This window comes from Pelmatolapia mariae, linkage group LG16_19 (genome assembly GCF_036321145.2).
Source record: "Pelmatolapia mariae isolate MD_Pm_ZW linkage group LG16_19, Pm_UMD_F_2, whole genome shotgun sequence".
Classification (NCBI taxonomy): Eukaryota; Metazoa; Chordata; class Actinopteri; order Cichliformes; family Cichlidae; genus Pelmatolapia; species Pelmatolapia mariae.
The window spans coordinates 6620931-6637517 of NC_086241.1; the positions used below are offsets into that span (position 1 = coordinate 6620931).

At 39.4% G+C, this 16587-nt stretch overlaps 1 protein-coding gene across 1 annotated transcript; it reads left to right on the top strand.

Annotated features, from left to right (window-relative positions):
* The first annotated feature begins 1355 nt into the window (after positions 1-1355).
* slc40a1 (solute carrier family 40 member 1) lies at positions 1356-12520 on the top strand. Its single transcript, XM_063499605.1, has 8 exons — positions 1356-1706; positions 1815-1882; positions 2165-2324; positions 2722-2837; positions 8516-8642; positions 9009-9254; positions 9352-9987; positions 10767-12520. Exons 1-8 carry the CDS (start codon positions 1673-1675, stop codon positions 11081-11083), a joined length of 1704 nt encoding a protein of 567 aa, XP_063355675.1. The 5' UTR covers positions 1356-1672; the 3' UTR covers positions 11084-12520.
* The last annotated feature ends 4067 nt before the right edge of the window (positions 12521-16587 follow it).

Below are 16587 nucleotides of genomic sequence, written 5' to 3' on the forward strand. Positions count from 1 at the left end.
ACTTTTAAAAGTGCAAAAAACGTTCACCTTCAAAGTAAAAGTTGTGCCTCTGTGTTCCAGACATGTTTCAAAAGGTGGTGCTTTTATTTTGAAGACGAATTTTCTCTGTTTGTGCTTTTGTTGCATTTTTCACAGTTTCATAGATGCTTGGAGAGACTTTGGTGAGTGTTTGCAGTCGGTGTCTTCCATGCAAATTATGGTCAACTGCTGCAATCTGCTAGAGAACAAAGCGATTGCAAAGATTTTTGTGGTGCAGCAATTTGCACTTCTTTGTGACTAATTTCAGCAACCTCAAGCAACCAGAGAGAAACTGGTTGAGGAATACAAATTTTTCCCTGGCAACCAGTTTTGGCAAATGGTCACAGCAAAAATGGCAGATAATTGGTTAGTGGTCACTTCACTCTAAAACTTCAACAGGCCTATACATTCTCCTGCTTTTCCTTTTGGCTGTTCTCTTTAGGGGTCACCACAGCGGATCATCTGCCTCCATCTTAACCTATCCCTAGCACCTTCCTCTGTGACACAAACCCCCTGCATCCTTGAACCTCCTCTGTGGTCTTCCTCTTCCTTGCTTGGCAGTTCTATATCCAATGTAATCCATTTTCAATAAATTCAACTGAGTTTAATTTATATAGCACCAATTTAGAACAACAGTGGCCTCAATCTGCTTTATAATGTAAAGACCCTACAATATTAGACAGAAACCCCAGCAATCAGACGACCCCCGATGGGCAGACAGTTGGCGACAGTGGGAAGGAAAAACTCCTTTTTAACAGGAAGAAACGTGCAGAACCCCCGCAGGGAGGGGAAGCCATATATTCAACACATTTATTACTATTCACATTTTTTTTTAATTGTCTTTCAAAACATTTAAGCTAAAAACATTGTTAATGTATTTTTAGCTAACAATTTTAACTGTCATGCATGCTATTAGCTAATAATTTCAATTTCGTGTCCATTATAGTTACCCAACAGTTTCATTTCCTTATTTATATTTTTATTATTTTTCTTAAATGTCTGTATAAAACTTTAATTTCTTTTCAATAATAATAATAATAATAATAATATTAATAAATAATCGTGCACGTTGCTAGGAGGTAAACAAGTGGACAAGGGGAGCATTTCAAACCGAAGCTCACCTGTGTGAGAGGAACCGGAGGATTTAACTGTAACAAAGTAACAATGACACCATTTGTCATTTGCTCCTATAGTGCATTTTTTTCTTCTTCTTTTTTTTTCTTTAAGTAGGCAGGACCGCGTCTGTTTTTGACACAGGGGTAAAGAAAGGGCAGTCACGTGACCGCGCGGGGTATATTCGAGGCGGGCCGTAAACAGAGCAGCAGCAGCTGCGGAGAGCAGAGCCGAGCAGACAGTCCACAGGAGCTCAGCTGACAGCAGCTCGTCTCCCGGTTTCGTGTCCCTGCGACCCACCCGGCCTTTCGGGCTATAAAATCATTTCTTTCCAACTTCAGCTACAGTGATAGCTAAGTTTGGAGAGGAGAAAAAGGGAGAAACGCCGTGTCTTCTTTTGTTTTTTCCGGTTATTGTGTCAGTTAGGTGCAGAGGTAGTCGGAGTCGACCTCCTTTTGCATTACAAAAGGGGATCTAGCAGAAACGAGAGAATATATATTAGACATATCAAGCCGGTTGTTTCTGTCTGAAGAGCTTTAAAATGGATAACTCTGGAACTAAAAAGACGTGCATGGGTGAGTTGTTTTTCTGTTGCAGGAGAAATTACTGAATATTTCCCCGGAGAGGAGCCTGAGTGTCACAGATGGGTATGGAGCACCAGCTGTAACATGTTTTCTCCACAGAATCCACCCGAGACTTCTTCACCTCGGCCAAATTTCTCATCTACATGGGCCACGCTCTGTCAACATGGGTGAGCACACACTGTTTGTAACCAGCATTGTATTATAACCATGCTCATGTCCATCTAACTGACATCACACAGTAAATGTATGCATGTTCACCATGATGACTATATTTATTTGTGGCCATCCAGTGTTAAATCAAACCTAATGCGTTATTAGTTTTGTTATTGCTGCTTTATATGTCATTATAACTGTTCAAACTCACTTACTTTTCCACCTGCAGCTAGCCACACAGTGCTCTATTTACAGATAGCTTTAAATATATGAATATCTGAATTTAAATTCCTCAGGGTGACCGGATGTGGAACTTCGCTGTGGCAGTTTTCCTGGTGGAGCTGTACGGGAACAGCCTGCTGCTCACTGCCGTGTATGGGCTGGTAGTGGCTGGCTCGGTGCTCCTGCTGGGGGCCATCATCGGGGACTGGGTGGACAAAAACCCCAGGCTTAAAGGTAAGTTTAATCTGGGCTATGTGTGGCACTTTTTGGCTCAGTTTGGTGGGCTTGAATTGGGTTTCTGGCAGTTCTTTTTGCTGGTCAGATGTCACAACACCTCTGACATTTGGCCCATATAAGGGCCAGGACCTGTAGCTCACCCTGAGTCAACACCATCAGCCAAGGACAAAGAAAACTGTAAATAGTTACTGCAGTTACTGCAGTCTGGGATGTAAAACCAGGTATTTGACTGTGAACATGAATTCCCTTGAACACAGACATTTAACAGTTAAACTGGAAAACAATTACACAGAGGAATTTGGCAAAGACATGAAATGAGCTTCTTTGCACCATAATGAATGTGTTGTGTCTGATCAGATCTCTGTCCCTAATGCCCGTCGTGGTCTTTCCACAGTGGCCCAGACTTCGCTGCTGGTCCAGAACAGTTGCGTCATCGCGTGCGGGGTCCTCCTCATGCTTGTTTTCCAGTTCAAAGACCAGCTCACGGAGCTCTACAATGGATGGATTCTGGTAAGATCCCCTCTCCTGTTTCAACCTGTTTTGGTGGGGATTTGCACTGAAAGCATTTTTACCTCCTTTCTTTAAGCTGAGGTTGAAACGTTCCTACTTTCACTCACTGATACGAGCTTCCCTGTCAGTGTGATTTATGGAGTGAGCACAGCTTATCCACAGAGGATTGCAACAGCTCCACTAGAATTTTTTAATGTTCGTTTGAACTCAAGTTAATCATCTTGAAATCATAAACTTATTATAAGCAAATTGATGAACGAAATCTGTAGAATTCACACTTGAGTATTTAATGCTTTAGTGTTTTTTTTTTTTAAAGCAGTAGAAAGAGCCTGTTTCTTAAATATTTGTGGGTGTAACCTGTCTTATCAAACGACTATCAGGACACAGCCTGAAGTGGACTCCCACAGATACTCACTGAAGCATCAAAAATAGTAAAAAAAAAATAAAAAATTAAATAAAATAGAAAATTAAAAAATAAAAAGCCTATCAGATAATTTATTCTAATGCAAACTAAAAGCACCCATTCACTTCAATGTATCAAATAGTTCAAACAGTTAACAGCAGAAAAACAGTAAAATGTGAAAGTGAAAATGATTAATACACATAATTAGTTTGTAGTACAGCAATCAATTAATTTGAATATTTAAACTTTTTTTCTTTCAAATCTAATCCGGTGTACACATGAGTACAAATTTCTCTCTAACAGACAGAACTTCTGTTTTTATAATAAACAAGAAATCAGTAATTCCTCATTTAAGTTTCCTCTTTCTCTCTGCCCATGATTTCAAGGGAAACAGTCAACAGTTAACACCAAAGCAAGTTAAAATTTCAAGACATAGCAATATTCATATTTGCAAAACCCTCTCTACTGTCATCAGTTCCTCCTTAAATTAAATAACGCCGCTCTTGAGGCAGTTGGACAAAACATGACACTTGAACTGAGTTTACATGAAGTTTATTCTGAATAAAATCAGTCAAATCCGAGAAAGGTTCCCATAGTTCAATGAACCTTGGGAACCTTACATTCATACATTCATACTATGAATATGTTCTAGGCCCTCAGAGTACACAGGAGTGGGCCCGTTTTCACTCTGTTAAATGAGTTTTATCCCAAATTTCTAATCCCTCATAACTCCTATAAGTACCAATGATATTCACATTAAAGTTCTGTTAAAAACTGTACCTGAATCAGGTAGCACTACTCATGTCTGTTAAACCATTGGTGCTCGTGTAAGGGAACAAGGTAGGTTTGAAAAATTAATTAAGGCCTTTATTTTACACAGCTGAAGAACTTGTAAATTACACCATCACGTAGCAGCTTTTGTCTTCTTCAGGATGTAACTTGAAGAAGCGAAAGCTGATAAGCGTTGGTGATGAGCTGATACGTGTTTCATAGCGAATCCAGCACCTTGTACTATGAAAGAGTTCATCATACAAAGCTGGTTATCACCTCAGACCTGCACGTTCACATGATCATATGACTCGTCCACAGAAAGCAATCCCTATGAGTGTCACCTACTCCAGCCAGAGACATTATCACATTATGATCAAATGGTGATCACAAATCTCTAAAAAACTTTTTTTTTTTTAAAAATATAACAGCAAAACGCAACATTGTTGTTAAAAGGACACAGTTAATGCAGAAAACCATTATTCTCATCTTTAGTGTACAGAGCAGTAAAATAAACATTTTAATTACACTTAATTATTTTCTGGCTGAGGCTGAGGGTTTTTTTCCCCCTGCTGTGGAGTCTTTACTATTTAAGGGTTGGAGAGTAAAGATTAAATACAAAATCAATATTCAAATGTAGTTTACACATTAGATATGATGTCAGCAATTACAGTGGAGGTGTCCTGGTTAGGATCAAATGTTAACGATTAAAGTAAAATAAAATTGTTGTAGAGTTTTGATTGCCAACAGATAAAAAAAACAAAATTAAATAAAGTTGCATCAAACGACCTATTTATCAGGGAAACACAAAGACATTAAAATGCTCCTACTCTCCTCGTAATGAAATCTTTTAGGAATGGTGATGCTGTTTTCTGAAGATTGGTCAGTAGGAGTTAATTTCATACCCGTTGGTTTTCATCTGAAACTTAACGTGCTCTGGAGCAGGTTACTATGGCACGTTAAGAAGTAAATCACCTTCATAGTACAGAAAACCCAGGGTTAACCCTTAAGTTACCTAGACAAGACCAAGTCGTGCTTCATAGTAGAAGTCTCAAGTGTCACAAGTGTTGCAATCTAAAGATCTGTGTCATTTTGAATATCAGCGTCATGCTCAAGGGATCAGATGATGGAAAGTTTAAATTAGAAATTTGCTGTTGTAAATTATCAGGAAACAGATCAAACATCCAGGGAACAAAAACATTTGTTGCTGTTGCTGTTGATCCTAATATACTGATAGTCAGGATGGTTACTGAAAAAGTTGTACGAAAATGAGATTTTTTTCCTTAGATTGTGACACTTGGAGTGGCTGTGAAGTTGACTTATTTTTAGTTTTAACAGAGTTTTTCAGCCCTGAAAATTTCAGATGTATATCTCATTTGATTATGAAGGTATGAGGGCTCAAAATATTGGAAAAATCAAAAATTTTGAATGCAGGTTCAGCAACTCTGAAAACATTCAAAGTGTGCCGGTAAAGATTTGCTTTGGAGCAATTAAATAAACTAAGATTGAAATAATTAGCTGATTCTGAAGGAGTCATGTGGGGGATTACTCAGATTTATTTATTTATTAATGCATTGATCCAAGAGTGTCCACATAAGCTTCTCTGTAGCTAAATCTGTACCTGACTTCAGTTTTTCTCCCTGAATGCAGATGTGAAGCATTACAGTTAAAAAGTAAAACACTTCCAGGAGAAAGTCAGTATTGACTTGCTCTAAAGTTTGACTTCACTTCAAGACGAATCTTGAATCTTGAGTAAAGGAGGGTTAGAAAACAAGTAGATTCTCAAGCCTGCAGTAGATTTAACATACGAGTACATACATACTACAACAGGAAAGCTACTGGGGACCAGGAAAGTGTTTCAGTTATTTCTTTTTTACACTTGTTGAGCTATGTCACTAAACAGGAGCTCCCTCACTGTCAATATTTTGATCTCTGCGATCCAGAGATCCAGAACTGCAAACTGCTCGAGTTTCCATTCATCGCAGGAGACGGTTTTGGGTGTTGGGTTGAAACACAGAAGGCCTCCAGTGTGGTTCTTTTGTGTTTGCAGTATCTGCGGGAAAATGGGGCTATTTCTTTAGCGGTCAGAGAGTTCAGAGGGCTGGCCGTTGTCGGAGTGCTGGTGGAGGTGGTGAGAGACTGGTGAAACAGGAGATTTAGTGTCTTGCTGAACGCTGTGCAGTCAGCAGGTTGTTCAAGGCCAGTCACATGACACAGACAGAAATGTGACTGGGCCTGCTGAAGCATTTCTGTTTCTATACTGACCAGAGCAGCTGTGTGAAAATGCATGCACAGACCCACAAACAGAGTCTGCTTCAGAAAAATGTGCAGTTTCTGCTGAAATTTTAAATTTTAACTAATGATATAGATTTTTTTTTTCAACAGGAAGTTATTGATTTGACACGTAGTGGGAACGGTTGACCTTTGATTTCATTCTTAAAGATTTTTGCCATTGCTATCAGCTAATCAGGTCGGATTTTGAGAGTTAGAAAAAGTTGAGAAACTCATGTTCCCTTTACCCTTGACACCTTCTGTTGAGGAATCTGGCCCATGCTTTGCAGCCAGTTAAAAAGACCCACTTTTTGAAGACAAGTTCCTGTAGATGTTCGTCACTGTGACAGATTGCATCTGAACTTGTTGGGCTTCATACTCTCACTTGACACTCAGCTCACACTGCCGTCTCTCTGTTATCCACTGTGGTGAAGCCAACATTGACATTTTTCTAGTGTTTGTTTTTGTAAGTTTTGGCATTTACTGCAGATTGTAGCGGAGTGCACAACCTTACGTAATTTATGTTTAGCCTCATTGTATCTTTAATAATTACTCTGGTGGTGTTTCCCCTTAGTAGACTGCTTAGTGGGTCCAGGTGATCCCCACACACTTGGGGGGTTAGTCAGGACTAGCTTCCCTGTCATCAGACTTAGACATTTGGGGTCAGTTGGGGTCTGTTCAGTATGTTTTTAGATGATTGAACACTTGCTGGGAAGCTTTTTCTGCCCTTACAGTCAGCTCTAGCCTCTATCTTTTGTTCTCCCGTCTCATATTTCCTACTGCCCCTCCCCCCCTTAAACCGTCACAGCAGAAACAAACATGACCATAAATGACTGCAAAATGGAGATTACAACCCTGTGCTAAATTTACACAAAGGCACAAAAATTAGGCAAGCTAGAAAAATAAAAATATGCATTTTAAATCTTTTTAAAAATGTATTTATCTGTTCCTTTGGCTAAACTGTGCAGCTGTACTGGAACAGGAATGACTACTTTGGACCCCTCCTCCACCCTAGAAACAACTCCTTTTTAAGTCAAAGGTCAAATCAATATGGATATCCATCAGTGATGAAACATCATTGTGTCTTCCAATGGGAGATTTTGTACCAGTGTTTTAAATGGGAAACATGGGAAAAGGGACCAAATCTGTGAAACTCAGTGACTTAAAGGGATGACAGGTAAAATAAAGCTTAAGACGGTGCTGTCCAACAGATCACGAAATTGAGTTAATGGTGTTCATTCTTTTATTGGAAATCCAAAGAGTTGGAGAATCAGTGCTAAAGCTGGCTCATGTGGTTCAGCAGCACCTTACTAAGACACTTTATGTTGTTGTTTTTTTTCTTGAATTTCCAACCCTATCATATTATCCTCTAAAAAGCAACAGTGGACTCATGTGTACTTTCTCTTTCTCTGACACTCCAACCAAACCCCGTATTGGATTTAGATTCAACCACATGCTAAATAGGCAGATTTTCATAAACCAGAACATGCCACGAGGTACACATCAATCTTGGGGCTTTTCTTTTTGGGTGTTCCAAAAAAGATGTTAACCTGAACTCGAACCTGAATTCTTGATGGGTTTATGGATGACCTTGTAAATGTTAAAAGTTAAATAAAAACCATAATCTAAAATAATAATATATTATTTTAGAATATATAAAATAATCATGCTTTAGTCGAAGGCAGCTGGACTCCTTTTAGGTGTTTCATGTCGTCTGAAAGGCTGAGGAGTTGCAGGTGTTTATCTTCTTATAGGGCTGTGATTTTGGAAATTGTCAAGACATGCCCAGACGTGTGAGGACGTTTGTGAGTCATTAAGGTCACAGTGGTGGAGGTGTGAATGGCAGCTCAGTTGCCTAGGAAGGGATCTCAAGATTGTTTTACAGGTAACTGATAGCTGGTGATATAGGCCACCAGTTCGGTTCAAGGATAGCCGCTCCAGTTGAACCTAAATGGTCTCCTTTTTTCCTCTGATGAGTTTGTTGGTCTTGAGGAGAGTGTGTAAATCAACATAACTCAAGTATGTGTTCATCGAAAAGGACTGAACTTTGTAGCTTTGTGGCTTAATGATGAGAAATTTGGAATACGATGGAATTCGATGACATGGGGGAATTAGATCTATCCGATTCTTAGTTTTTCATGTTTCATGGGAGTATTTGGGGAACAGCCTTGTCATTTTATCATACAAAGTCAGTCCAAATATAAAACTACTGTTACATTTTTTTTATTATTTTCAGACAACCTGCTACATCCTGGTCATCACCATCGCAAACATTGCCAACCTTGCCAGCACGGCCATGTCCATTACCATCCAGAGAGACTGGGTGGTTGTTGTAGCAGGTCAGGACAGCAGCAAGTTGGCAGGTAGGTGTTTGCTATCGACTGGTGGCTTATCTTCAGATGTAGGCCTCATATGATCTGTTATCAGGTCATATGTTCAGCTGGGAGGACTTTGAACCCCGGATGCTGACTCGCTCACATTTCTTTTTTTTCTTTTTTCTTTTTTATGTCACTGCAGTTTTCCATTGATTGTGACAAGCTGTTAGAAAGATTTGGTCACATGGTGCACAACACTTTGAACTGGTTGACCCTTATCAATCCGCTTGTGCTAGTTCTTAGTTTATGTTACTGTAAACACAAATTTGAAGACCATAATCGGCTTTTTTAAATCAATGTGTTAAATTAGCTGTTGTACTAACTAGCTCCTCCTTCCACTCCCTTGTCAAACAGATATGAATGCCACAGTGCGGATTATTGACCAGCTGACCAACATCCTGGCTCCCATGTTAGTGGGCCAGATTATGGCCTTTGGCTCTCATTTCGTTGGCTGTGGCTTCATCTCTGGCTGGAACCTGTGCTCCATGTGTGTGGAGTACGCACTGCTGTGGAAGGTCTACCAGAAAACGCCCGCACTGGCTGTGAAAGCTGGACAGAAGGAGCAGCAGCAGGAGCTCAAACAGCTCAGCCCTACAAAAGGTAAGTGCAGCATTATCTGTTTGTATCGTTGGGGAATAAAACTGACTGTGTTTTAGATTTGGTAATCGAGAACCTCCGTTATTCTGCCCTTTGACAGATTTGGAGAATGGCCAGAGTCCTGAGGAGTCGTCTCAGCCACTTATGAACGAAACCTCCATTGTTGCCAAGTCTGACTCTCCCAAACAGCGCAGCTGTTGCTACCAGATGGCTGAACCCGTGCGCACCTTCAAGGCCGGCTGGGTGGCCTACTACAACCAGAACATCTTCTTCGCCGGCATGTCCCTGGCCTTTCTTTACATGACGGTGCTGGGCTTTGACTGCATCACCACAGGCTACGCCTATACACAGGGCCTCAATGGCTCGGTGCTCAGTCTGCTGATGGGAGCCTCGGCCATCTCGGGCATCTGCGGCACCGTCGCCTTCACTTGGGTTCGCAAGAAGTGTGGCCTGATCCGCACTGGCTTCATCTCCGGCATGGCCCAGCTCTCCTGCCTCATACTGTGTGTCATCTCAGTCTTTGCTCCTGGAAGCCCCTTCGACCTCAGCGTCTCACCCTTCCAGGACCTCTACACCCATCTGATTGGAGAGAAGACCCTGCCTGAAGCTGTCCACAGTCTGACCGGTGGAAACATCACTATGCCTACTACTGCCGCACCAACCCAAGAGCTGCCACCTATGCAGTCCTACATGTCTGTTAGTCTGCTGTTTGCTGGCGTAATTGCTGCTAGAGTTGGTGAGTGAAGTACTTTCTTTTTTTTCCCCAATCTGGGAATACTTGCTGTATTTTACTAGATGCGGTGCAGAGATTTACCAAAATGGATTAGTACGCCAGCTATTAGTGGCCGAGTCCAGATGGAGAAGAATACATCTGAAATCAGCAGTCAGTGGACGGTTGGAGAATTTTAAAGACTTAAAAAACATTGTTAGTTTTGACTTGCATTTCTCTCTTATTTCGACTGTACTTTTATGCTATTGTATTTCAAGTCGTGCAACAACAGGGTCGGTCATACTGTTGTTTGATAGTTCTTCCAAACAAAATTTCTATAAAAACACCTGCTGGAGATGATCAGTGTAGGGCCAGAGGCGGTTATTAAGTGGACTCCAGGGAAGGTCTCACTGCACATTATAGTCATAACACTGGTAATAAAAAAGGTCCACGCACTCCAAAGTGCTGATGTCCATTTTCTTAGGTGTGTTTATTTTATTCGTTAGGAAATTGGAGTGTTCAGGAACTGCTGCTCATGCTTTATTGGCATGTTCATTTCCTCTGACCAGATAGCAAATTTTAGAAATTATCACTTCCAGACACATGACTCAAGCAGCTTGACAAGTTGGACTTTTATATAACTTGTAAGAATGTCCCACAGGACCTCTGCAGTATCTGCAACCTTTGATGCCAGTAATATTGCCTCATTATTCCTAGTAGAGCTACTGTTGAGTACTGAAGCTGTTTTATTATGGATATAAAAAGATTATTAGAGCTGACTGTTGATCTCTGCCTCTGCCCTGCAGGTCTGTGGTCTTTTGACCTGACAGTGACCCAGCTCATCCAGGAGAATGTGATCGAGTCAGAGCGAGGTGTGATCAACGGCGTCCAGAATTCCATGAATTACCTCTTAGACCTTCTGCACTTCATCATGGTGATTCTGGCCCCAAACCCAGAGGCCTTTGGCCTTCTGGTCATCATCTCCGTCTCCTTTGTGGCCATGGGCCATATGATGTACTTTCGGTTTGCCTTCAGGAGCCTGGGCAACCGCCTCTTCCTCTGCTGCTCGCCGGAGCAGAAGGTGGAGGCGGTTGACAATCCTTCACTTCCTACCACCGTCTAATCCCATTAAAGAGACTCTGTCCTGGGTACATATATCTCAAACCTTACACTAGCCCTGCATCTTATTTATCTCACTAACATCTTAGCTTGTAGCTGGCAGAGTGCTTACGTAAAGCGTAGACAACATGCTATCGGTAGCCATTAACCATTAGCAGTAGCAGAAGAGTAGAAAGTGTTAGAAAGTAGTGAAAGTTTAGATAATGCAGGGGTTTCTGTAGCGTTTTCAGTCTGGGAGTCAGATGAGCGCCTCAGCCTTACACCTATGGATCCACGCTCCTTAACACATGCATGCGCTGTCCAACAGGGGTCCATCGCTTCTGGGTGCTGTTGGAGAAATCATGGACAGTGCAGTGTAAAATCCTCTCCACCTAACAGCCCGCATGTAGCTGTAAAGATTTCTAAAAGGTGCTTCAGCAAAAAAAGGGCAGAATGAGAGAGAAATCTCATAGAGGAAGCTGAGGTCCTGACAGTCAGGACGCCACTCGGGTTGCCTCTCAGTTTGGGTTTGTTGGTGCTGTCGCTGCATCCGCTCACTGTTCTCTCATAGACTTCTTTCTGTTGTGCTGGCTTACATATATATGTGTGTGTGATGAGCAGGTTGTGGATACTTTTTATTTAACCAAACAGAAAACTGGGATCTAGTCTCTTTAATGTGTGGTGTTGAGCATTTAGCTGTGTTTATTCAGGAAATGCAGGCGGTGGTTTTTGTAATGACTGTATCATCAGTATTGTGTTGTGTGCTTGCAGTTGTGCCATATGAAACACAAACATCCTATGCACCCTTATCAATAGCTCGCAGTTACCAAAGTTAAAGTCCATACATGGCTTAAAAGGAAGTGAGGGAAACCAGTTTTGGCTGTCTAAGCATTCCAAATATACACAATATTTTGCATCCAGTGAAAATCTTACTGTATCTGAACCCACTTGGAGATTGTATCTAATCTTTTTTTTCCTGGTAGTTTACAATTATATGAAGATGTGTTAGGGCCGTTCTAGGATTGGAAAAAAAAACTTGAGAAGAAGGAGGAAGTGTGGTGAATTTTTGTGGAAAGAAACTCCAAGATTAAAAAGCTGTAAAATCACACTAAAACAAACATGAATATACAAAAACGCAAAAGTGCCAGAAAACGGACATCATTTATGAGGAAAAGAGAGAAAAAAAGTTGTAAATTTATGGGAAATACAATTTTTGAGAAAGTTGTCTAGAAAAAAAGAGGTCATAAATATATGTGAAAAAATTACAACTGCATAATAATCTTCTGCATAATCACAAATGCAGAAGAAAAGTCAAGATTTCCTGAGATTAAGTAATAAATTAGTCAAAGAAATTTAGGTATTCTTTGAGATTACAAAACTACCTCTTTAGTCTCTAAAATTTACATTTTAAATTTGTGAGGAGAAACTAAAATTGCAAATTTATCAGAAAAAAACACAGATATTTTGACATTAAAGAAAAAATACATATATATATATATATATATATATATATATATATATATATATATATATATATACATACATATATATATACATATATATATATATATATATATATATATATATATATAAATAAATTTATTAGAAAAGTGTACTAGAAAAATATCTTCTTTGAGAATTTAGTCATACATTTATGAAGATTACAATTGGACTCATAAATGTGTTTAGTTTAGTTCTCTTAAAGAAGTTGTAAATTTATGATAGAAAAAAAATCTGGAAAAAGTCGTAATGATTCTGATTATGTTTTTGAGCTAAAATTAATGAGAAATTAAAACTCTTACAGAATATTAAGATATACAGTGTTGTATAGATTTACAACTTTAATAAAAAAGAAGATATATCCAAGTTTCTTTCCAAATTTTTTTTACATTTATTTTATTTCATTTTTTTCCTCAGAATACCACCCTTACCTCCACAAGTTTTTTTTTTTTAAAACCTTGAACAGCTCTAGCATGGCATCATATGAACATCTTAGTCTTTTGAGTTCCCTGGAGTGATTTTTTTCCAGTCGTGATTGTCTCTAACTCAGGCACTTTACGTGATTGACTTCTGTCTTTACACCTAATGCGTAATCAGGCATTAGTTCAATATGATTTTGCACAAATCTGAAGTCCCGACTTCACCCGAAACCCTCCGCACCATGGACAGTAATGCGTTCTCTCTTCAGATGTCGTTGTTTGGCGGGAGGGTACTACGGCACATATTGCAACGCCCAGCACTACTACCACATGGTCATGAGGGGGGGAAAAAAAACCTACCCGAGTTCCTGTGAAAAACAGCCTCGGTTTACCTCAGGCGCGCCCACGTTTCCTCAAAAAGCTACTCAGGGATCTGAGTCAGCAGGTCTTATCTGAAATCACTTTATGGCACTAAAACCCTCAACGCCAAGCCGGGGTTGAAAACGTACCTATTTAGGGTTTTTTGGCGATTCTGCATGCCGTTTTTCCCATGAAGTGACAAATTAAAAAGTTTAATTTTTAAATGAATGTTTCCAGACCTTTACAGAATCACTATAATACTGCAATATCTATATAAAGAGCGTAGCATTGAAAACCCCAAAGGTCTATTTTGTTCCCCGTAGAGTCAACCCTTCAGTTGTAAGTGGAATAACATGTTGTCTGCTTACCTTGCATTTTTACCTGTATCCTTTCCACCTCTGAACCTCCGAAATTTCACATGCCTTAATGGAAACTAGCCTCACCAGACTGGCCGGTGCTCGCAGATGAAAAGGTTAACCACGATTCCAGCCGCGGAGGGTAGACGTGTTTGGGTTGGAAGGCGAGTTAACCGCACCAGGTGTGGGAGAACAGAGGGCCATTTTGTGAAACAGGATGGAGGAGCTTTATTTTCATGTTCCACCTGCTTCACATTCAGTCTGCGCACGGGAACAAAAGCAGCTCTCAGAACAGGTCTGCTGATTCAGGAATATCCCACATGGTCATGAATGCTATATTTTCTAATGTAAATATATTTAGCTGTGAGTCGATTTAAATTGGAAAACAGAAAATCAGAGTGTATACTGTTGTTGTGCTGTTTGAAAACTTTTTTTTTTTACATTTTTATATATCTAGTGTCAACACTTTGTGATTCTTTTTTCTGTAAGCTGTAGTTCCTTTTCATTTGAGCACATCTGTATTTTATTGCTTTCATCTCTTTCTACAAACATATACATATAAATAAAACTCTATATAACAGTGTTATTGTATTTTGATAGAATAAAAGCATCAAATCATTAAGAAATTCTTTTCGTGTAATAATCACACTCCACTGAATATCTGGAGCTTTGTACTGGTTGTAGTGCATGAGGTGTCTTAAATAAAGAAAACCTTTACAATCACTTCTCTGTAAAGTCGTGTTTGTGTGTGTGCCAGTCTTGGCCTTGGCTGCCACTGTGTGAGGTCACATACCACAGCAGAGTTAGCAGCTAATTTCCTTTTTCTCCAGGCAGCCGGTGTTAAACTGAGCCAGGTGACCTGAACTTCAACACAAAAGAGTGAGCTGGATTTGCACAACGTGAGCAACAAATGAGCATTTGAGGCTCAGGCACATTAGCGAGCTTCAACTTTAATGAGGGTGGCCTCATGACTCAGCGTCCTGTAGTGGGTCCTGTCCTTGCTGCTCGGCACTGTGCAGCCTGAAACCCATTTGCCATATCATACCAGAACTGGCAGGTCCACCACTGACACCCTGTGCTTTTGATGATGATGAGATGAGAGCAGATTTTCTAGAATTGTGCAGAGCTGCAGTTGTCATTCGACCACTAAAGCAGCATGTATTATGTTTGAGTTATCCAAGTTCTCTGATTTTACTTGAAACAAAGCTACGAAAAAGTTGTAAATTAGACCCTCCTCAATTCCCTTGAAATGTATCCTTTGATTCAAATTCTCTAATGAAAAATTCTCTAATGCTTCCTAAGACTGAAACAATGGCTACATTGGTAAATTTTTACATTTTGAAAATATAAGTAGCTAATGGTTCCAGACAAATCCAGAAATGTTTTGGAATTTTTGAGAGATTGAGTCAATGATATCCTAAATGAAACAACAAAAGTAGTCTGATCCAGTTTAACATGGGTTTATGTTAATAGATTTGAACATGAGGAGTCATGTTAGTGCAGGATCCCAGCTGACAGGGCGTTCAGTGAGTTGAGAACCAGCCTACACTGTAATATGTGAACATGTTTTGTTTAGTTTTTTTTATCTTTACTGTCAAATTACTTTGTGTATTCACTATTTGCACTCTATTCGGGCTTACACTGCAGCAGTAAAGCGGTACTATTATACCTAATCACTGTACAATTAGGAGAGAACCGGCCTCTGACCTTAGTGAAAGTCCACTGTCTACAGACAAGAACTGGGTCTCCAGATAAGTGTGCACAGCATAAATATTATCTCCCTGAAAACGCCTTAAACAACAGGTGTGTTTTATTAAAACCCTGTGTTCACCTATTTGAAGAAAGTTTTCAGGAAAGAAATAAAACTTTTATTCTATCTGCAAAGAAATCATCAGTGCCTGCTCCTACAGCTGATAAAAAAGGCAAGTGTTAGAGGTTCACATTGCTCAATTTTACAAGTCAGTAATCAGGTGTTTAACTCTATACCCACCTATACACTGAACACCTTTATTACAGTTACAGCTTCATTTCCAGAATAGCTGGTGCACAACGAAACGGAATAGGTTTCAATAATTTTAAGTATATATATATATATATATATATATATATATATATATATATATATATATATATATATATATATATTTTTTTTTTTTTTTTTTTTTTTTTTTTTATTTATTTATTTTTTTTTAAGTACAGAAACTACATTTGTCAAATATTAAACTAGCCTTTCTTCCATTATCACCTGGATTCATCAACAGTTAGATTTGGTTAGAGTATATAATTTGATTCTAGGTAATGTTATTACTTCCTTTTAATAATCACTACCCGTACAAGAACAATTCCAGGAAATTTCCTACTCTCAAAATATTTTTCTTTACAGCTGTCAGCAGTTAGCATTCCAAATGTGGATACTTTTGTAACTGGCAGAGACATCAGAGGGAACGTTTTCCCACCAGAAAGCTATTTTGTTTTATGGGGGATAAAGCTGTCGGCAGTTGCTATGCCGACTACTTGTAATTAGCAAACAGACATGGGAGTGATACCAGGTATCTCATGTTAATGGCTTGAAAAGAAAAACATTTTCCCCCAAGAATCACTGTACCTGTGCAGGAAGTTTTGCAGGAAAATTTTCCCACCCAAACCTTTTTTGATGTTACTATTGATAGCTTTGAGATTAGCAAACAGCCATTAGGGTAATATCAAGTATCTTGTATTACCCTTTGCAAGACAGAAATTTTTATTTCCTAAAGCATTAAAAAAAATCTGTTAAGCTAAAACAAAAACAACTATATTTTTTTTAAGCTCAGAAAAACAAAAAGTCATAATTTGATTCCAGGTAATGTCCCGTGATTTCCTCCTAACGGTCACTATACCTGCACAGGAACTATTCC

What these genes read in the sequence shown, in the direction of transcription:
- slc40a1 (XM_063499605.1), top strand. Translation starts at nt 1,673, where the DNA reads ATGGATAACTCTGGAACTAAAAAGACGTGCATGG. An exon ending in AACTAAAAAGACGTGCATGG is followed by an intron (nt 1,707 to 1,814) that starts GTGAGTTGTTTT and finishes TTTTCTCCACAG; the next exon opens with AATCCACCCGAGACTTCTTC. An exon ending in CAAAAACCCCAGGCTTAAAG is followed by an intron (nt 2,325 to 2,721) that starts GTAAGTTTAATC and finishes GTCTTTCCACAG; the next exon opens with TGGCCCAGACTTCGCTGCTG.